The following is a 21293-nucleotide window of genomic DNA, read 5'->3' as shown; positions in this document are numbered from 1 at the left end:
TTGTCTCTGTTTCTAAAAAATAAATGTAAAAAAAAAAAATACCCAATTAAACAAGAAAAATTATGCTGACCTCCATTCCAGTCAATGAGTGAACAGCATATACTCCCGAGTGAGTATAAGATATGGACATATCTACTGTTTCCTTGGTTCCCATATCTCACCTGGATGAGTGTGAGTTGAGTATATTTTTCATACAACGTGGTCCCTAAATCCAAACCTGACACTGATGGTTAGCCAAAGTCACAGCAATCTGTTTCAACATGGCCTCCCATGTTGCTTGACACAATAAAAAAAAAGGACTGTGCTTGACACAATAAAAATGGTATCTTACCTTCCAATATGGTATCATTTTCTTTCATTTTTTTTTAACGTTTATTCATTTTTGAGAGACAGAGCGCAAGTGGGGGAGGGGCAGAGAGAGAGGGAGACACAGAATCCGAAGCAGGCTCCAGGCTCTGAGCTGTCAGCACAGAACCCGATGCAGGGCCTCAAACCCACGAACTGTGAGATCATGACCTGAGCCGAAGTCAGACGCTTAACCGACTAAGCCACCCAGGCACCCCAATATGGTGTTATCTTAAGGTATTTTCTTTCTTTCTTTTTAAAATTTTTATTTTATTCTTAAATTATTTTATTTTATTTTTAAAAAAATTTTTAGGGGCGCCTGGGTGGCGCAGTCGGTTAAGCGTCCGACTTCAGCCAGGTCACGATCTCGCGGTCCGTGAGTTCGAGCCCCGCGTCGGGCTCTGGGCTGATGGCTCAGAGCCTGGAGCCTGTTTCCGATTCTGTGTCTCCCTCTCTCTCTGCCCCTCCCCCGTTCATGCTCTGTCTCTCTCTGTCCAAAAAATAAATAAACGTTGAAAAAAAAAAAATAAAAAAAAAATAAAAAATAAAAAAAATTTTAATGTTTATTCATTATTGAGAGAAAGACACAGCATGAGCAGGGGAGGGACTGAGAGGAGAGACACAGAATCCGAAGCAGGCTCCAGGCTCCAGGCTGTCTGTCAGCACAGAGCCCGATACCGGGCTCGAACTCACAAACTGCAAGATCATGACCTAAGCCGAAGTCAGACGCCCAACCGACGGAGCCACCCAGGCGCCCCGATTCTTAAATTATTTTATTTTTTTATTTTTTTTAATGTTTTTATTTATTTTTGAGACAGAGAGACAGAGCATGAACGGGGGAGGGGCAGAGAGAGAGGGAGACACAGAATCGGAAGCAGGCTCCAGGCTCTGAGCCATCAGCCCAGAGCCCGACGCGGGGCTCGAACTCACAGACCGCGAGATCGTGAGATCGCGACCTGAGCTGAAGTTGGTCGCTTAACCGACTGAGCCACCCAGGGGCCCCAAAAATAAATAAACTTTAAATAAATAAATAAATGTTACTTTAAGAAACACTTAAAAAAAAAGAAATATTGAAGACAGTCAAAACCATGGTATTAAATTGTTTTCTTTTAGGTAATCTGTTAATATTTAGTATTTTAAATATAATATTGAGATAAATTGGTCTATTCAAATAACAGGTCAGCTTTATAATTCCAACTTAAAATATGGAATCCAGTTAATGTCTAAGACTGACTTTTAGTTGAAACCTCACTGTTTACATACACTATTGGAATGATTAATGGAATATAAGATTTAACACATTTATAAGTTTATAATTCTAAAGTCATAAAACTTATATTAAGTATTGAGCAAAGCTTCATCTGGTAAATTAGCCTACTGTGGCTCTTAAATGGAAACATCTAACGTATTAAATTTACAAGCCTAGTTTGAAAATGTTAAGGGAATTTAATTGTTGTAAAAGTGTTCTTTAAAAGAGGTTGTTAAACCCTTTTAGACTATGCCACAATCATGACTGCTGAGGGAGTTCCGGGCAAGCTGAGGGCAAATTATAGGCTGGAGCAAGAGTGCACGTGCACGCCCCAAGTGGAATACGTGCGATATTCCTCAGACACTCCTGGTTAGCCAAAAACAAAGGAAAGGGTTTTTAAGAGCTTGCCATGGTGAGGTGGGAAACAAAGGCAAATGAAAAATTAAATTCCTTTACTGCCCACTGACAAGTCCTTGAGACCAGCAGAGTGACCTCCCTCTAGGAGCTCTGCTGCCTCAAGGATGACACTTTGCTGGGGGCAAAAGAGAACCTTGGCTTAACATTATCCCAACCTTGAGGATCCTGTAAGTCTACTTCCTTTATCTCAATTGCCCCAAGATATATGCTGGCAATCATACTCCAAACTTATGTCCCTCCCCATGCATCTAAAGGGTCTCATGACTGAAGTTTTATTAAACAGTAATAAATGGTGTTTCCCTAGCAACAGCTAGTCCCTCAAGGTCCTGGAAACCTTGCTTCCAAAATTCCTTAGAAACTTTATCTCTGACCCCCTCCCAACCTGAGGGTATATAATGACTTACCTGTCACAACCCCAGTTCAGCCCTTCCTACCCGTGGGTCCTGTCCCCCATGCTTTATTACGATCACCTTTTTTGGCAGGAAAGATGTCTTCAAGAATTCTTTGTTGGTCGTTGGCTCTGGACCACCCCACCATCACCCCAAAACTTCATCAATGATTAAAACCATTAGGGCAACTGTACTTAACTCTGGCAGCACATCAGGGTCAAATAGATATGAATATAGACATATAATTTGCTTCTTAACCATCTTAGGGTAATAAGTTAGATATGAAACCCTTTACTCCCAAATACTTCAGCATGTATTTCCTAAAAACAAGGACATCCTATAACTGCTGCACAATTATCAAAATCAGGAAATTAACACTGACACAATATTATTGTCTAATCCACAGACCTTTTTGAAAATTTACCCACAGTCCCACAAATAAAAAGAAAACAATTTAAATGATTTTTCCTAATCCAAGATTCAACCCATAAATTGTGGATTGTCAGGTTTTTCCTTTTTTTCAAGCTCTTAGCTGTTAAAGATGCATATGTAAATATGAAATATGATCTTGAGTCTTGAAATTTGCTTTAAAATACTTCAAGAAAGGGAAAAAAGGAGGTGAATGGGGCAAATACAAGAAAAACATAATGGTGGTAATTGTTGAAGCAGGTGATGGGTCCAAGATGGAGGTTCATTGTACCTTTCTCTCTGCTTTTTTCTGTTTGAAATTTTCCATGGTAAAATGAAAATTAGCTAAGTATAAAAATATTTGATACATAAACCTGTTAGGATGCTGCCCAATTCATGAATCGTTTAATGAAAGTCTTTCAGATCTTCAAATTTACGAGGTTAAATTTTTTAACAAGCTTACCGCTAGAAAATAGTAAGAGTAAGGTCTTATTTGTTTCTGTGCAATAGTTATTAGTCCAGTTATGCAATAATTTTGCAAGTTATTACCTCAATTATAACTGTTAGCTCAGTTACGCTGTTCTAGGAGTTCATTTAATGATCTTGACAAACCTTTGAGGAAGATCCAGACTTAGTCCCCATTTTACAGATACGCTAAGGCTCTGAGGTGCCATCACCCATTTAGGACGGATCTGAGAGACCCTGGGGGAGGAATTGCACTTGCCCTGGACGAGTATCTCCGAAGAAACAAACCAAAAACACATTCCGTTTTCCTCTCCACTTGGACCAGTAGAAATTCCAAGGAACAGAGAATGCTTTAAACATTTTGGTACGGGGGCGGGATTGGAGCCTCTTCTCCGCGCGTCTGTTGGACAAATGCGAATCTGGCTGCCGGATTTGTTCGACTTTCCCCACACCCCGCCCGCCACCACTGACCCCAGGAGCAGCTGTCGCGGCGTGCCGAGGGCGTGGCCTGCAATTCCCGGGGAGGGGAGGGCCCTGTGTGTCCTTGGGCTGAGAGGGGAGGTGACTCCGGCCGAAGAGGAGGACGCAGAATGAGGGCCCTGCGGGTGAGGGCCCCCAAGAGCTGGGCCGGGGACCCCAACCCGGAAGCCCTCGCCCCTATAACGAGACTCACTGAACATCCCGGGATCTGGGGCTTTGGAACGTGAGCCCCCTTCAGACTTTGGGACTACCTCCTAAACAGTCTGGGACCCTCAAACCCCCCCCCCCTTCTAATCCAAGGGGTTCTGAGACAACCGGGAACCCCCAACATGGCCCAATGCCCCAGTTTGAGCTTCTTTCCTTCATCTAGGATTCCTTTAACATCTCGGACCTAGGCCCTGGGAACTTAACACCGCTTCCCCTCCCCCTCACTTCTTAGGCGGTATGGAATCCCCACTAGGCACCCAGATCCAGGAGTGGATCATTCCTGGGACCTGGGCTCCTCCCATGAATCCAGGAAACCCTCGCCCCCAAAAACACCCCGGACTTGGACACGCAGAACAAGTCTCCCATCTGCCCCCCTCCCCCCTCTTCCAGGACCCTCTAAACAATCCGGGAACCTCTCAGTCAGACCCTCTAAGCGCGAGCCCTTTTTTCTGGGCTTTCTTGACGGGACCCCTTCCTTTCCTCGTGCTGGCGGTTCGGATCTAGCTTTTGAGACTCTCGCAAGGAATAGAGCCGTCCCAGTGTCGGGCCTCTTGAAAGCCCGACTCTTCACCCCACCCCCCAACAGCTGGACCCCTTCGGGGCGCCCTTTCAGGTGTTTCCAATACCCATCCACTCCCTCCCCTGCCAGGTCTCCCAAGCACTGGTTCGCTCTTTCAGCTCAACCGCCCGGAACCGCTTTGAGAACCGAGTGGCTGAGAAACAGAAAGTCTTCCAGGTAGGCGGAGCGGGGGCGGGCGAAGGGAAGAACCCTGACCCTCAAGCTCGGTCCTTGAGCCGAGTAGGGGCAGCCGGGGAATACAGTCCACAGAGCAACGTGCACCCCTTTCTCACTGGTCGCTCCCACCACCCAGGCGGACAATGACCTCCCAGTACACTTGAAGGGCGGGGCAACAGACAACATCCTGTATCGACTGACCATGGGCCTGTGTCTAGGGGGTGAGTGCAGGGCCTTGTGAGCCTGAACTGCGCGAGGAGGGATGGGGGGGGGGGGAGGGGGCGCGGGGCTCGAGCTGGAGTGAGAAACGGGCTGGTTCCTCGGCTGAGGTCTGGGGAGAGGGCTAGTGACTGGGCAGGGGCTTAGGGAGGGGGATTGGGTTCTGGGCTGGCCAGGTTTGGGGATCGTCCAGGAGTCCACGCTGGCATATAGGAAGGTAGCACCTAGAGCTTGGGCTCCTGTCCCAGGAGCGGGTGGGGGGGGGCCAAGGCAGGAATTGTGGAGAAAGCCGGAAGCCTGGTCTGGATCAAGGCTAGGGGATTCTGTACCTGAAGTGCAGTTTAGGAAGGGAGCTGGAGCCTGATCTGGGGATAGGATCCAGACTGGTGATTAAGGAGCCTACACAGGGCCTTCAAAGCCTGAGATGGGGTTCAGGGAAGCAATTAGGATCTCACTCTTTGTCACCATACTCCCTCTCTAGGCACCGTCTATAGCCTGTACTGCCTTGGCTGGGCCTCCTTCCCTCACAACAAGTGAGACAAGAAGCCTGCAGGACCTGAACAAGCATCAATAAATGTGCTGGCTTCTTGGGGAACCCAGCCCAACCGTGGCCTCTGTTTGTATGCCCCCCAAACCCACTTTCCCACCAGCAAGGAATCTCTACTCTATGGACAGCACATTGTCCCAGCCTGGAGTCCCTCATGCTAGAGGATCACTGCTACTACAAGCCTACTCCTACGATGCCGCTGCCTCTCAGCCCTCCTGAGGGGCTGGGGACCCCAAACGGCACCCCTGGGCTGCCTCTCCGGACCTGGGAGTCTGGGGTTGTGTCCCCTGTTCGACAGGGCCTCTGGATTCTGGGATGGCAGCCCCTCTCCCTGCAGAGGTTTGAGGGTGGGAAGGAAGATACTAAATTTGGCCCATGACACAACAGAGGCAGAGGCAACTGAGGGCAGACTCACTTAGGACAGAGCAGAGAGGGGGCAAACATGGCCTTGGGGGACAGAGCCAGGGGTGGTACTGAGACCTCCCAAGAGCCTGGCTCTTGCAGCAGAAGCAGAGATTGCCCAGGCTTATGGGTCCCAGTCTCAGTCTCCACAGGATCTGTGAGAGATCTCAGCAAGAATGAGGCTCCAGCTCAACTAGAATCCAGTATGAGAAAAAAGACATAGATAAGAAAAGGACTAGGAAACATGCAGATCCAGGCCTGGGGACAGACATGGGAGACAGACAAAACCACCCCTGCCTCCTAGGACCTAGACTTCCCTCTGCCCCTGATAGAGACAGAGCCACCACTCAACTCTCAAAACAGGAGGCAGATCTCAGAGACAGCAGCAACTGGGGTGCTTTTATTTCCTCCTGGGCCTGGCAGGCTGAGAGCAGAGTAGAGACAAAGGCACAGGGGCGCCTGGGCCTATTATGGCCTGGAGTTCGGCCAGGGTAGTAACTGTGAACAGGTGTGCCAGAGTGTGTAGGGACTGGAGGGAGCCTCCCAGAACTGAGGGAAGGGCCCTTGGGGTGTGGAAGCAACATAACTGTTGGGTTTGGCACATGTACATGAGAGGGGTTATGGAGTGGGTGTGGGATGGGTGTGCTGGGCGTGGGGTAACCCTTGGAGCAGGGTGTGTTAGAGTGTCTCAGAGCCAGGGGTAACTCAGGGCATGGCACGTCGGGGCATGTCGGGCCCTGGCTGTTGACTGAAAAGCCGAGTGCCAAGGGCTAGGGGAACCGAAAGACCTGTGGGCCAGTAGGACCCATGAAGGCAACACTGCAGACTGGCTCAGCCCTGGGAGAGACGGAAGAATCCAAGGGGACTCCTATAGCAAGGCAATGAGGGGGCAGGTCTGGGGTTCTCATTCAGGAATACATCGTCAGCTGCAGCCACTGGGGAGAGAAAGGCAGAGTGAGGAGCAGAGAACGGAATACTAGCAGACACATTCTCTGCTTTGACCCTGGGGTTGTTGGGATAATAGGAGGGCGGGAGTCCAAGCTCAGAGCTGGTACATGGGGTTGAGAGGAGGGAGTCCCCTGCCAGACACCCACATCCCAGAATGGGGGTTCTTACCTCCTGGATGTTCACTTGAATTTGTCCAGTGCCATCCTTGTCAAGAGATTTGAAGGCACCTAGAGAAGGAAAGGGATGGGGATTTGCCTTTTAGGATAAAAATATACAGCCTGGGTTGGTCAGTAGAGTATGCGACTCTTGATCTTGGGATTCTGAGTTCGAACCCCATGTTGGGTGTGGAGATAACTTAAAAATAAAATCTTAGGAGTGGCTGGGTGGCTCAGTCAGTTGTGTTTGGCTCGGGTCATGCTCTCACGGCTCGTGAGCTGGAGCCCTGAGTCAGGCTCTGCGCTGATAGTGTGGAGCCTACTTCAGATTATCTGTCTCCTTCTCTCTCTGCCCCTCCCCCACTTGCATGCTCTCTTGCTCTCTCTCTCTCTCTCTCAAAAAGTAAATAAACATTAGAAAAATAACAAAATCTTTAAAAAAAGGATAAAAATATACTAATATATGAGATGATGATACTAGCACTTGGGGCACCTGGCTGGTTCAGTTGGTGGAGCATTTGACTCTTGACTGCAGCATTTCAGGGGCATGAGTTCAAGCCCCCACATTGGATGTCATTTACTCAATAACACACACACACACACACACACACACACACACACACACACACACACGTGAAAAAAATAATGGCAAGCACTTATTGAGTTCTTACTCTATGCCAAGCACTGCATAAAGTGCTTTCCATGTATTAATTCATTTAATTAAATTTTGTGAGGTGTCATTTTTTTTATGTTTTATTTATTTTTTGAGAGAAAGAGCATGAGTGGAGAAAGGACAGAGGATTCAAAATCAGGCTCTGCACTGACAGGCTGACAGCAGAGAGCCTGATGTGGGGCTCAAAGTCACCAACCCAGAGATCATGATGAGCCAAAGTCAGATGCTCAACTGACTGAACCACCCAGGCGCCCAGATTGTCATTTTCAAACAGGGCCAGAGATGTGAAGTAATGCGCCCTAGGAACATCAGGATTGGAACCCAGGCTGTGAGCCCCCTCAATAATGGCCTCCATATGACCTGTGCCCCACCTCTGCCTAAGCCCCAGCCTTGCATAAACCTCTAAGGGCCTAGCTCTCCTCCTCTTCCTGCTCTTAGTTTGGTATGGTCCCCACTCCTGCCCTGAAACCTGACTCATGTTCCCCACCCATAGCCAAACCTGAGCAATCCTGAGCCTACACTGTCTGTGCTCCCTCTCTCATTCACCACTCAGTTATACTCTCAGGTGTCCACACACGTAGTATCCCAGACACTGCACTCACTACAGTTACTATTGCCAATAGCCATTTCTTAAGCCTTCTCATATGTGACTTTTGGAATCATCTGCCCTTATTATCCATTCCCATCTTCCCCTTCATGTCCCTGACATACCTGCCCCTTTTTCTCTGCCCAAGGTTTTAATGCTTTGCCCTTCCTGGGCTCTCATGAGGCTAGAGGATCTTCCTAAAACCAAATCTGGCCCTGTCCTTCCTCTGTCTAGAACCTGTTATAGCTCTCCAGTGCCCCCCAGTAATGTCTGAACACCACTGAACATGACACTCACAGCCCTGCATGGCCTGACCATGCCCACTGCTCTACTTCCTTTCACTCAGTTCTCTCAGATCCAAGTTCAAATTCTGGCTTTGCAACTTCCTAGCTGAGTGGCTGTGAGCAAGCAGTTTTGCCTCCTTGAACCCCAGGTTCCTCCTCCAGAAAATGGGGCCAGTAACTCCCATTTCTCAGGGTAGTCTTAAGGATTCAATGCAATCATGGTCATAAGAGCCCTCACAATCTAGCCCCTGCTAACCCCTCCCAGCCTTTGTCTCTGCACCCTACCCCCTTTCCAGCATTGAGAATGGAATTCAACAAAAAACACCAAAAGCACCTTCCCTTGTTGGCCTTCGCATGAGTTATTCCAAGAGGAACACTTGTCTCCCCTCTACCCCTAGAGTTATTCCTCGTCCCTCAGGCCCCAATTCACATGTGTCTTCCTCCAGGAAGCTCTCTTGATCCCTTAGTCTGCATCGGGTACCTCCTAGGTTCAAATAGTCCGCTATTTATGAATAGTCCCCATTCATAAATCTAAACCCACTTGGCCCTGAGCTCCTCCTCTCACGCTCAATCACTCTGCCCTGAGCTTCCCTACCCCAAATGTAACCATTCTGAGCTGTCACTGTCTGGTGATTTGCCTCTCCTCCAGTGGACTGTGAGTGACGTGAGGGTGGGAACTGGGGGTGTTTCGCTCACTGGAGCTGCTTGCCTCAGGGCCAGACTCAGAGAAGACCTAGCCCATAGGAGGTAGAACAAATCCCCACCCAGGAAGAGAGCTGGGGTAAATCACTCACGGAACATAGCATCCAGCCTGACCAGGCAGCTGATGAAGTTGTCAAAATCCATGTTCCCTCCTTCATCTGAGTAGCGTCGGATGATCATGTTGTAGAGATGTTCATTCAGGTGGAACCCTGAGAATGGTTTCATTTCTCAGGTGTGAGACCCACAAGGCCCAACCCACTCCCTCCCCTGGGACTCACCCTCAGACCAGCGCACTAGGGGCTGTCTTACCCATCCCCCCACCCAGTCCAACCATGTCCCTGCCAGCCGTACCTGCTGCCTCAAAGGCTGCTGGGAGTTCACTGCTGCCAATGGTACCTGAACGGTCAACATCAAACTGTTTATATATGGCCTGTGGGGACAGAGAGGGAAGAAGTCAACTGAACATCGTGGGGCATGGCATCTTCATGGCTTGAGGGTCTCTATGCTAGGAGTGTGAGGTTACCACGCACCTGCCACTTTTTGATGTTGTTCCACAAGTACTTGAATTCTTGGAAGCCCAGCTTGCCTGTGGTGTCACTCTGGTAGAAGGGTGTTAAGAATAGTGTGATGGTTGTACCCAGAGGCATGCACTGTATGCCATGGAATAATGACCAAGCAGGGGGACCTGGGCTAAAACCCTAGCTCCCATCCCACCCCAGTCATGTCACCTTGGATATGGTTTTACTCTTTTAATCCATATGTAGTTTAGTTCATATATTTTTTAAGATTTTATTTTTTATTTTTTTAATGTTTATTTATTTTTTGAGAGAGAGAGACAGAAACAGAATGTGAGTGGGGGAGGGGCAGAGGGAGGGAGACACAGAATCTGAAGAAGGCTCCAGGCTCTGAGCTGTTAGCACAGAGCCCGACATGGGGCTCGAACTCACAAATTGTGAGATCATGATCTGAGCAAGTCAGACACTTAACCAACTGAGCCACCCGGGTGCCTCAAGATTTTACTTTTAAGTAATCTCTACACCTAACATGGGGCTCAAATTTACAACCCCAAGATCAAAAGTCACATGCTCCACTAACTGATCTAGCCAGGTGCCCCTATATTTCTAATTTAAACATAACCATGGGGAATTATATTGAACTTCTCTAAACTATAAATTCCTTACCTGACAATAGTTGCTAACTCCTCATTTATAAAATTCATAATAGCAATTCAATTTCATAAATGTCAGGACATGTGAAAAACAAGGGTCTTAGAATTCTAAGGAAAGGTGATAATAAACACCCGCTGGGTTTGTGATAAAAACAGAATGAGATAAAGCCCTTAGCTCAGAGGCTAGTATTTGATAAACTCTCAATAACAAGGACAGCCAAGACTTTATCAAGTTACCTAACACATGCCAGGCAGTGCTAAGCTTCTCAGGAACATTACTTTTCTCACTAAATTCTTAAGACACTGGTTGGGGCACCTGGGTGGCGCAGTCGGTTAAGCATCCGACTTCAGCCAGGTCACGATCTCGCGGTCTGTGAGTTCGAGCCCCGCGTCGGGCTCTGGGCTGATGGCTCAGAGCCTGGAGCCTGTTTCCAATTCTGTGTCTCCCTCTCTCTCTGCCCCTCCCCCGTTCATGCTCTGTCTCTCTCTGTCCCAAAAATAAATAAATGTTAAAAAAAAAAATTTAAAAAAAAAAATTAAAAAAAAATAAATAAATAAATTCTTAAGACACTGGCCTACCAGTATTATTCCCCAGTCACAGAGAAAGAAACAGATTCAGAGATGAAAATCTACAGAAGATCACAGTAGCAGCTAATGTGTACAGACCATTTAGTACTAAGTGCTATGCAGCGTGCTAAACCTTTGGGTGGCGCTCCAAATCAGGTGTCACCATAATCATTTACCTCATTTTATAGACAAGCAGACGGAGGCACAGAGAGGCTCAGTAACCTTGTTAAATGGCACAGCCAAGATTATGTAACTGTGCAACACATGTATGTGATCACATGACAATATGTGTGTCTACATTTTCCCTATGTGCTGAGCGTGCACATATCCAAGATCAGCTAATGACTGGCCCATGTGTAAACATGCATGTGTTCCTGTGACCATGCCTTCACATATCTTCATGTATATGGGTATGCCCTTGTATACATGTACATGTATATGGGCACAACTATCACAGTTATAAGCTTGGGTTCTTGGGGCACCTGGCTGGCTCAGTCGGTAGAGCATGCTACTCTTGATCTCAGAGTCATGAGTTCAAGCCCCACACTGGGTATAGTGCTTACTTAAAAAAAAAAAAAAAAAAAAAAAAAAAAGAGGGGTGCCTGGGTGGCTCAATCAGTTGAATGTCTGACTCTTGGTTTTGGCTCAGGTCACAATCCCAGGCTATGCACTGAGTGCAGAGTCTGCTTGGGATTTTCTCTCTCCCTCTGCCCATCTCCCCTGCTCTCTCTCTCTCTCTCTGTCTAAAATAAATAAAAATAAAAAAAGGAAGGAAGGCAGGAAGGCAAGAAATAAGCTTGGGTCCTCAAGCCTAAAAGACCTGAGTCCAAATTCCTATCCTGGCACTTACCCTTTACTTATAACTTCAGACAAATGATTGCCTCTCTCTGAGTCTCAGTTTCTTCATCTATAAAATGGACTATAACAATTCTGCCTGTTTAACAGGATGGCTGTGAAGTGACAGGTGATGTTACTATTTATTGCCACATGTCTGGATGTGTGGTAGTGGATGTGTGTTCTGATATATATGCATGTCCACATTGTGGGTATGAAAGCTACACCCTGACTGTCCCAACTGTGCTCCCACAAAACTCCTTCTTCATCCAAAACTTCCTCTAGATTGCCCCAAGGATACATCCATCACGGCCACCATGCTGCGACATGTGTCAATGCCAAAACCATCAGTTTTCAGATCAGGGTCTGTGGGAGACAGGTTGAAAGTCAGAGGCCAGAGGACACAGCTACCCCAGCCAGCACCCATGACTTTAAACCTGCCCTGTGTGTTGACCCCAATCACTCACGTCGGGTTACGACCTTGTTGAGAATGTTCATGAGTTCTGTAGCACTGACCTCCATGTCCTGTAGGGAGAAGCCGGGGATGGTTAAAAGGAAGAGTGTCATGAGGCAGAATGGGGATTCTTTGGATATTGCAGTTGTTGAGTGTGCATGCAAGGGCAGCCCAAAGGAAGGCATGGAAGTTAGGACAAGGATGGGAGCCCAGGGTTACTTACATCTCCAGCCAGCTGGGCAAAGAGCCTCCGGAACTGCCGGACCTCCTCACTCTCATTGGCCTCAATGTTGGAGTAATGGGTGCGTGGAGGCTGTAGAGGGAGGAGATCTCAGAGCAAGTGGGGGAGGGGTGCCCTGGCCAGAACAGCCCTAGGTGGGAAAGTCAGAGTGGGCTGGGTGACTGGATGATCAAAGGAATGAGAGGTGGTCAGTGAAGAGGGAGTGGATATAGCTAAGACCCATGACTAAATTCGGGGACACAACAAGGGAGAAACTAAATGAGAAGAATTTTATAAGACAAAGGGGACAAGGATGGGTGATGAAAAAGGCCTTGGAGTGAGAAGCAAGGTCTTTGATTGTGGAGGGTGGCTTACCGGAGGCTCTGGGTTGTATTGTGCAGCTGCCTCACTGGAGAGAGGAGTAAGGGAGTTAGCACCAAGGGGCGGGGCCTCCATAGACAGTGCCAGACCCCACGCCCCAACCCTTCAACCTCCCTACCACTACTCTCCATACCTGTCCCCTCTGCCTGCCTCATCTGTCCTTGTCTTCATCTACCCCTATCTTTGCTACCCTGGTTGCACCTGGCAGGAAACCTACAGGCCCGCCCCCCACAGTAGGTCCCGCTCCTGCCAGAGCACACTGCCCTATAGCAGATACCTCAATAGACCCAGCCCCTTTGAGGGCTGCTTCACAGAAGCGCTAACCCAGCTTCCCAGGTTAGCTAACCTCCTCAGGTCCTTTCTGTCTAGGAACCTACTCCATCCCCTGGCTTCCTAAACCCCGGTGTCTTCCCAACATCCCACCCCAGCTCCACGAGTTCTCACCCCTTCGAGGGGTGGCCAAGGTTAGGGGCTTAATGGCACCTAACGACAACCTGCTCTACCTCCACCAGGATGTATTTCTGTTTTAATCCAGCCAGTTCCCAGACGGACCCAGCCCCTTCAAGAACATTTCCCCTATCCCATCAGGCCTCGGCCTCTTCTGCGTCTACTTCCTCACTGACACACCTACGACGGCCTTGCCGCAACCCTAAGACAAGCCTTGCCCCCATGAAGCCACTCCCAGCCTCATTGGCTCCACCCTCTTAACGTTCGTTTCCAGGCTAGCGGGAAGCGGGCCTCGCCCGGACCCATTAAGCCCCACCTCCCAAAACCCAGCCGCGTCCCATCACAATATCCCCTCAACTGTCAGACTCCGCCCATGCCAAGCCCCGCCTCCTGAACTGCCATTAGCCTCACTACAGCCCGCCCCCTCGGGAGGGGCCCTCCTCTAACCCCAGCCCAGGCCCCGCCCAGCCTAATTAAGGATGCAGGTCAGTCCCCAGACTACCTCAATCTATGCAGGTGGGACATGCTCCTCCGCCAGACCCCTCCCCTCCTCAGGCCCCCCCCCCCCTTACCTGATGGCACTAATAACCCCGCCCAGGATGCGCATGGCAGTTCCGCCACCGCCTCCGCCTCCTCCGCCGCCGCCGCCGCCGCCGCCGCCTCCTCCTCCGGCCCCGCTGATCAGGCCTCCGATCACATTCCCCAGGCCTCCGCCCAGGCCCCCACCTCCCCCGCCGCCGCCTCCCTTCAAGAACGAGTTAACCAGGAACATGGCTGCGAATTTAGATTCCTGAGGGGGGAAAAAAGGGGTCAATAGGCCGCATCGCCATTGAGCCCGCTCCCTCCCCACAAAAATAGGCATTTCTGGCAGCTGCACTTGGGGTAGTAATATGAGGCCTCCGGGCGGGAACTTATCCTCCCGCTGGAACTTGAAGGTCCATTTGGGATGGGGTCTGGGCTTCCGGAGGAAGGTAGTTCTTGGAGGAGTGGGATAGGGAAGGAGGATCTTGAAATCCCCTCGGGGTCCAAAGGATCTCTGTCTGGCTTGAAGGACCCTGGACTGAGTCTATGCATAGGCATCATTAAGGGTAGAGGTCCCGGTTCTGGTGGGGTTCTCAAGATGAGGGCCACAAGTTTGACGTGTCTGGCCACTCGAATCTGAGACTTGAGCCTCAGAACTGGACTTCGGGATCTTGGGCGGGTCAGGGGCGCGGATCAGAGATTCCCGACCCGGAGGCTTCCGGGTCAGGGTTTAGGAAATCCAGAATGTGGGCTTGAGGGTTTAGGTACTCCCAGGAGAGGGAGTACAGTGTCACCGCTGGTTCTGTGGGCTCGGGTCAAAATTGTGGATGTGAATCCCGGAGCCCGGGATAACAGGGTTCCCATTAGAATTGGGAACACGGATCTAAGTAAGGATCGTGGTTCTGGAGATCCCACCCTGGTCAGAATTTGTGGGGTACCTCTCAAATCCAAGGGCTCGTATTTTAGATCCTAAAACTGAGGGTGGAAAAGTCCCCGAGGCGGGATAGGGATCGGACAGACTGGGGCTTCAAATCTGAGATCATGGGTCTGGGAGACCCCTGAGGCCGAGATTTAAGGGTCTCGTGGAATCTGGGGCCGCAAGGGCCGGGATTACAGAGCACAGGGATAATCCAAATCGGGCGCTCACCGCCTAGCTCACAGGTCCGCGGGTCCGTTCGCCTGTGCTGCTCCCGGGCCTCCGGCCGCGTCCGGCTCCGTAGGGCGGGGCTCGTGACTCAGGCGGCCTGGACCGGGTTAAGCACTGCGGCGTGGCCAAGCATGCATCCGCGCGGTCCTAGCGCCGGCATTGAATCTGCGCGTGCGTGATCCCCGGATCCGCCTCACAAAAGGAGATGCGGCGGCCACAGCTCCGCCCTGCTGGTTTCCAGGACGGTGGGTTCTGTCCCCGCCCTGGCTTCACAGCTCTGAGGTCTTACCCTAGTCTCCGGCTCTGTTGAAGAAATCCGAGGGGATTGCAGTCACCGTGCCCGAGATCACACCCTAGTGTTGCAGTGTGAGTTTTCGCCCCAAAGCCAGCCTCCACGCGGCCACGGGTGCGATTTTCGGTCCGCTGGAAAAGGGACTCTAGCACTCGGCTCCTAGCCTTGTCGCGACAAAACATCCGGAGACCCTGAATTTTGTATGGCCCACAGCCCGGGGACAAGTGCCCGCATTTGGGGTAGGGGGCTAAGGCTTGCCCGGGACCCTGCAGCAGCCCGGATGGCGGTCAGTCGTGCGGGTAGGACTTTGCCGCCTGCAAAAGCTGTCTCTGCCTCCTCCAATCCCGCACCCTCTTATCCCGAGTCAGGGTCACCAAGTGTCGCCTCATTCTTCCCATCTCTAAAGAGGGGCCCGGGCACAGGAAAAGTCCCTCTGGCCACGTCTTGGCTTTTGAGGCTAGATGTTCCCAAGAGCGGGTTGAGGGTGAGAGGTGGGGCGAATGCAGAAGCTGGCCGGGAAAATAGCGACTGAAGTCTCCTTTGGAGACCTTTCTCAGGCTCCAACCTCCAAATTTCAGGGCTACTCAGATGGAGTTTAATCCCAAATCTAGCGTTTAGAATCTCCCCTGGAGTCTGGCTTAGCTTGAGTTTGAATCCTGACTCTGCCATTTCCTAACGGATCCTTTGGGCTCTGAGCAAGGATTTTATTTTTTTAAAGGATTTTTTTAATCTTTAAAAAAGCTTTAAAATGAGCTTGTTCCCAAGCTCCCTTCAGAATTAAGTGGTTAAACGCTTAGTAAAGAGTAATTTTGTGTGTCTGTACCCATGCTGTTCCCTCCTGTAGCCCACCTGGATTCCTCAGGTGGTTGACTGACTCATCTTTAGACAACACTGATAAAAATACAGGCCAAGCACTCTCCTAAGCACTTTATGTATATCTTCATATGCCTTCATAACAGTCCTATGGAATGGGTGAATTCAGTATTTCCATTTTACAAAGAAATAAACTGAGCAAAAACTCCCTAGCCTGTAACCTTAACCACTACCTTAATGTATTTGACTCTTCTGTAATATAATTAATATTGGGGCGCCTAGCTGGCTGAGTTGGAAGAGCCTGTAACTCTTGATCTCGGGGTCATGAGTTTGAGCCCCATATTGGGTGTAGAGATTACTAAAAAAATAATAAAATAAATAATTTAATTAATATGATAATATCTCAGATAACAAGATCACAACAGACAAAAATGCAGTTGCAGCCAAGCCAAAGAATTGCTATACAAGACTTTTCTATGAGGCAGGAACTTGGAGAGAACATAGAGGCCGGGTCACTTGCCTCGGGTCACAGAGGATGGCAGGACCAGGTGTGAACCTGGGCTTGGCTAATGCCAAAACTTGATGATGACTAATCCGGATTCCCTTCTCACCGCACCCTTCCCTGCCAGACTGGAAAGCTTCCGCTCTCTGCCCTCTCCAGCGGCTCACTTGCAGCCAGCCTTTGCATGGGCTGTGACCTCTACTTGGAACACTCCTGCCTTTTTTGCCTGGTGATGTATGTACTCAGGCTTTGGTGTCGGCTCAGGAGTCACCTCTTCTAGGAAGCACTCCCAGTCTCCACCCCCACCCATGACTAGGTGAGGCTTGCTGTCACCTGCTTGTAACTTATACTTCCTTGTAACACACACTGCCATCTTATCCCATTTGTTGTCACCTAGGTCTGTCTCCCTGACCTCTTAATCCTGGCAAGTTCCAAGTCTCAGGCCTTGCTCCTCTGGATCCCACTCATGTCATAGAGGATCTGCCCCACATGCATGGTTTAAATTCCATCTCTAGGCTATTAATATCCAAATTTCTGTCTTCAACCCAGACATCAGGCTCCTACAACCTGCATGCTACTCACCTTCTGGGCGGGGGGGGGGGGGGGGGGGGTAGGGGGGGTGGGTGCTGTCTTATAATTGTCTCAAACTGCGCACATCCTAAACTAAGCTTCTGACTTCCTCCCAAATATACTCCCTCCCCACCTTCCCTGTCCTTCCAGTGACTGAGACTAGACACCCCCAGATCATCCCTGACCTCTCTTTCACACCTACTCCAACCTGTCAGGAAACCTTGTTGACTCCACCAACAGAATCTAAACTCTCTTCCCCTGCACTGCCCCTGCCCTGGCTAGGCCTCCACCCTCCCCTTCCTGGTCACCACAGTAGCCCCTCCCCAGGCTCCCTGCTCCCATGCCTGCCCTCACAGTGGGCATCCCACCCAGAGCCAGACGGAGCCTGTGACTCCCTGAGTCAGGCCCTGACCTGACTGGGCCCTCCTGACTGAGTCCTCCTCTGGCTGTACCTCTCTCCTGGTAAAAGTCAAAGTCCTCATGCTAGTGATCTGTCCTGTTACCTCTCTTAAGAAAGTGAGAAGAAGCCCTACTGGCAGCTTACCCTGGATGTTCCCAGCTGAACACAGACAGGGAGGCTCAGCAAGTGAGTGCAGCCATATCCAAACAGCCTGTTTCCTGGTGCACTTGAGGGCTGCTACCCCATTACCAAGGCCCTCTCCAGCTGCACCTTAAGTGCCTCACCTCTCAGTGCCTCAAGTCTGCACACATAGTGGTCTCAGGAAGGTCCTTTCAGATCTCTGATTTCACCCCCCCACACACACTCCCCATCCCACCCCCCACTGCCTTTATCATTTATCATCTGCTAACATAGTGTATAGTTTACTTATTTATCCTGTTCCTTGTCTTTCTCTCCCACTAGAATATTAGCTCCTCAAAGGATTTCTGTCTCTTGCTCACTGCTGTGTACCTGGTTCCTAGAACAGTGCCTGGCACGTCTTTGGTACTCAGTAAATATTTGTTGAAGAATGAAATGTTTTGTGTGAGTTTTCTCATTGAATTTCAGCACCATCAATGAGATAGTACAGCAAGCGTTACTAAAGTCTTCCACCATCTCCCAGATTTCTTTGACCTCAGGCATGGTTATGTGACTTGTTTTGGCCAATAAAATATGAAGGGAAATATTGGGAGTGTCACTTTTACTTATTTTTTAATTTTGTTTTATTTATTTTTATTTTCTTTAAATGCCTATTTATTTTTTGGAGAGAGAGAAAAAATGCAAGCGGGAGAAGGGCAGAGAGAGTGGAAGACAGAGAATCCCAAGCAGGCTCCATGGTTAGCATGGAGCCAAACACAGAGTCCGATCTCATGACCTTGAGATTACAACCTGAGCCGAAAACAAGAGTCGGATGCTTAACCAACTGAGCCACCCAGGTGCCTCTATTTAATATTTAAAGATTTTATTTTTAAGTAATCTCTATACCCAACATGGGGCTTAAATTTACATCCCTGAGATCAAGAGTCACGTGCTCCCCCCACTAAGCCAGCCAGGCACCCCTTATTTGATTTTTTAAGTAATAAGTACCCAGTGTGGGGCTCGTACTCATGGCCCAGAGATCAAACAGCGCAGACTCACATGCTCTACAGACTAAGCCAGCCAGGTGCCCCAGGAATGTCACTTTTAAATGTAGCATTTAGATCCTTTTGTAGTTCATAGATGCGATGATTGGATGTTCATGCTGTTATGTGACATGTGCCAGCCACCCTTAAACCTTGTTACAATGTTGGCACATTACCTGTCTGATGTAAAATAATAATAATAATAATAATAATAATAATAATAATAATAACAACAATATAATAATAATAAATAAATAAATCTAAAAGCCAATACAGGATGCTCTATGCTCTCATCTCCTGCCTAGGCAACACTGGGAGTCAGGCAAGCACAGAGGTGCCACATGAAGGAAGCTAACTGGGTCACTAAGCCATGGCATGGAGGACATGCCTGTTTCTATGTGCAAGAAATAAAATTTGAGGAGTTAGTCCACTAAGGTCTAGGGCTCATTTCTTACCACAGCATATTCCAGCCTATTCTGACTGATGCAGGTAGAAGTGTTACTATATCATGTCAATGAGGGGAGAGATGGGATTACTTGCCCAAGATCACACAGCTAGTGAGTGCCAGAGTCAAGATTTGAACTCAGCAGGGTGCCTATCTGGCTCAGTTGGTAGAGCATGTGACTCTTGATCTTGGGGTTGTGAGTTCAGGCCTCGCTGGGTGTACAGCCTATTAAAAAAAAAAAAAAAAGATCTGAACTCAGGAAGGCTGGCTCTGTAGCTCATGCTTTTAATCCTCACAATTTGCTGCCTTAACGATGTTCGTGTTACAATGCCACCGGTGAATAAATAGACAATAGCCATAACCCAGCTAATATCTCCTGAGGCCTTGATGACCCAGCTGGGGTAACTGCTGTACAGGCAGGTATTGGAGGGCTGCTCACGACTCTGCTGAAGGAACAAGCAGGAGGAAGTGGAGGTTCAGAGAGATGGTGTCACCCGCCTGAGGGGATGGCAGAGTCTAAACCCAAGCATGGTTAATGCCAAATAGTTATGTGATGACTAATCCAGACTAATGTCCCTCCGTTGCCCTTTGTTTAATGGTGTATTAGTCAGGATTCTCCAGAGAAACAGAATATATAGAACAAATAGGAGAAAGAGATTTATTATAAGGAATCGGCACACTATTACGGTGGCTGAGAAGTCCCACAGTCTGCTGTCTACAAGCTGGAGACCCAGGACAGCCAGTGGTTTAAGTCCTGGTCCAAGTCTGGAGGTCCACAAACCAGGGGAGCCAATGGTATAAATCCCAGTCTGAGTGCAGAAGACCAATGTTCCAGTGCCACAGTCAGGCAGAACTGAACTTATTCCTTCAGCAGTCTCTGGTTCTTTCATACCCTCAAAGATTTAGAGTATGCCTCCAAGCATTGGGGAGGGCAGTTTGCTTTAGTCAGTCTACCGATTCAGATGATAATCTTACTTGGAAACACCCTCACAGACACAGCAAATATGGAGGAACTCTGTATGCCAGACAGAAAAAATTAACCATCACTCTATCCCCACTCTTCTTCCCAGACTCCCTGCTGCCAGGCTCTTGCATAGGCTGTGTCCCTGCAGGAACGTTTCTCGTACCACCCCTCCCCTTTTTTTAAGTTTGTTTGTTTGTTTATTTGAGAGAGACAGAGATAGTGGGGGAGGGGCAGAGAGAGGGAGAGAGAGGATCCCAAGCAAGCTCCACAATGCCAGCACAGAGCTCGACGTAGGGCTTGAACCCATGAAACCGTGAGATCATGACCTGAGCCAAAACCAAGAGTTGGATGCTTAACCAACTGAGCCACCCAGGGACTGCTCTCCTACCCTTCTTGCTTTGGAGTTGTTTCAGTGATTGCACTTCATCAAAGAAGTCTTTCTTGACCTCCCCTATCGCAGACTGGAGCAGGTTGCCTGTTATATGCTCCTAAGATTCCCCAAACTTCTTCCCCAAGACATCACAACAAATTAAAATCAGTAGTGATCGGGGCGCCTGGGTGGCGCAGTCGGTTGAGCGTCCGACTTCAGCCAGGTCACGATCTTGCGGTCCGTGAGTTCGAGCCCCGCGTCGGGCTCTGGGCTGATGGCTCAGAGCCTGGAGCCTGTTTCCGATTCTGTGTTTCCCTCTCTCTCCCCCCCTCCCCCGTTCATGCTCTGTCTCTCTCTGTCCCAAAAAAAATAAATAAAAAACGTTGAAAAAAAAAATTTTTTAAAATCAGTAGTGATCAATAATGTTTGTTTCCTGGACTGGAATGAAGGCCTTATGACGGAGGGCAGGGCTATCTTAGGGACCACTATGTCCCCAGCATCACCCAGCTCAAAGCTAGGCACGGGACACATGGTCAATAATTCTTAGCTATTCATCATCATCATCATCATCATCCTTTGGGGGATTATTTATATAATTCAGACTTCCTCATTAGAATGAAAACCAGTCAATAGAGTAGGTGCTTTCATGGTTGCACAACAAACCTTCCTCATCTTTGAGGCTTCCTCATGGTTCAGATGGCTCCCCTCCCTAAAGCTTTCCTTGGTAATTCCCTCCTGCCTCCTGCTCCAGCTAAAGCAGGTACTTTCTCCGGCATTCCACCCCTATCCAGCCTGATCACTCTGATACTTGGGTGTTCACGTTAA

General features: G+C 49.0%; 2 protein-coding genes and 1 non-coding gene across 5 annotated transcripts; 2 read left to right on the top strand and 1 right to left on the bottom strand.

Annotated features, from left to right (window-relative positions):
* The first annotated feature begins 3735 nt into the window (after positions 1-3735).
* On the top strand, positions 3736-5514 carry COX7A1 (cytochrome c oxidase subunit 7A1). Of its 3 annotated transcripts, none has more exons than XM_086691140.1 (4): positions 3736-3878; positions 4610-4696; positions 4833-4917; positions 5397-5514. In XM_086691140.1, the coding sequence occupies exons 1-4, from the start codon at positions 3864-3866 to the stop codon at positions 5450-5452; spliced, it is 243 nt and encodes an 80-aa protein (XP_086547266.1). In that variant the 5' UTR covers positions 3736-3863; the 3' UTR covers positions 5453-5514. The 3 variants fall into 3 exon arrangements, with proteins under 3 accessions (XP_086547266.1, XP_086547268.1, XP_086547265.1); XM_086691139.1 differs by having other exon boundaries at positions 3849-3976; positions 4639-4696; XM_086691142.1 differs by lacking the exon at positions 5397-5514 and having other exon boundaries at positions 3761-3976; positions 4833-4874.
* A 723-nt stretch (positions 5515-6237) lies between these two features.
* On the bottom strand, positions 6238-15098 carry CAPNS1 (calpain small subunit 1). The gene is made up of 11 exons (XM_025914571.2): positions 14953-15098; positions 13856-14073; positions 12831-12864; positions 12459-12548; positions 12249-12306; positions 12083-12147; positions 9743-9811; positions 9564-9642; positions 9305-9421; positions 6981-7039; positions 6238-6799 (listed from the first exon to the last, which is right to left on the bottom strand). The coding sequence occupies exons 2-11, from the start codon at positions 14053-14055 to the stop codon at positions 6773-6775; spliced, it is 798 nt and encodes a 265-aa protein (XP_025770356.2). The 5' UTR covers positions 14056-14073; positions 14953-15098; the 3' UTR covers positions 6238-6772.
* Positions 15099-18767: 3669 nt separating this feature from the next.
* Positions 18768-18875, top strand: LOC112851451 (small nucleolar RNA U13). Its single transcript, XR_003222771.2, has one exon. It is a non-coding gene; the product is annotated as a small nucleolar RNA U13 (small nucleolar RNA).
* The last annotated feature ends 2418 nt before the right edge of the window (positions 18876-21293 follow it).

The sequence above is a fragment of the Puma concolor genome, chromosome E2 (assembly GCF_028749965.1).
Source record: "Puma concolor isolate L17-30 chromosome E2, mPumCon1.1.hap2, whole genome shotgun sequence".
Taxonomy (NCBI): domain Eukaryota; kingdom Metazoa; phylum Chordata; class Mammalia; order Carnivora; family Felidae; genus Puma; species Puma concolor.
The sequence above is the reverse complement of the archived record's forward strand: the minus strand, read 5'-3'. Positions and strand labels throughout refer to the sequence as shown.

Excerpts from the sequence above, each read along its gene's own strand:
- COX7A1 (XM_086691139.1), top strand. The coding sequence starts at position 3,864 with ATGAGGGCCCTGCGGGTGAGGGCCCCCAAGAGCTGGGCCGGGGACCCC. Across the intron at positions 4,697-4,832 it reads AGAAACAGAAAGTCTTCCAG|GCGGACAATGACCTCCCAGT; the intron begins GTAGGCGGAGCG and ends CCCACCACCCAG. Across the intron at positions 4,918-5,396 it reads CATGGGCCTGTGTCTAGGGG|GCACCGTCTATAGCCTGTAC; the intron begins GTGAGTGCAGGG and ends CTCCCTCTCTAG.
- CAPNS1 (XM_025914571.2), bottom strand. The coding sequence starts at position 14,055 with ATGTTCCTGGTTAACTCGTTCTTGAAGGGAGGCGGCGGCGGGGGAGGT. Across the intron at positions 9,812-12,082 it reads GCATGGTGGCCGTGATGGAT|AGTGACACCACAGGCAAGCT; the intron begins GTATCCTTGGGG and ends CCCTTCTACCAG. Across the intron at positions 6,800-6,980 it reads TTCAAGTGAACATCCAGGAG|TGGCTGCAGCTGACGATGTA; the intron begins GTAAGAACCCCC and ends TTCTCTCCCCAG.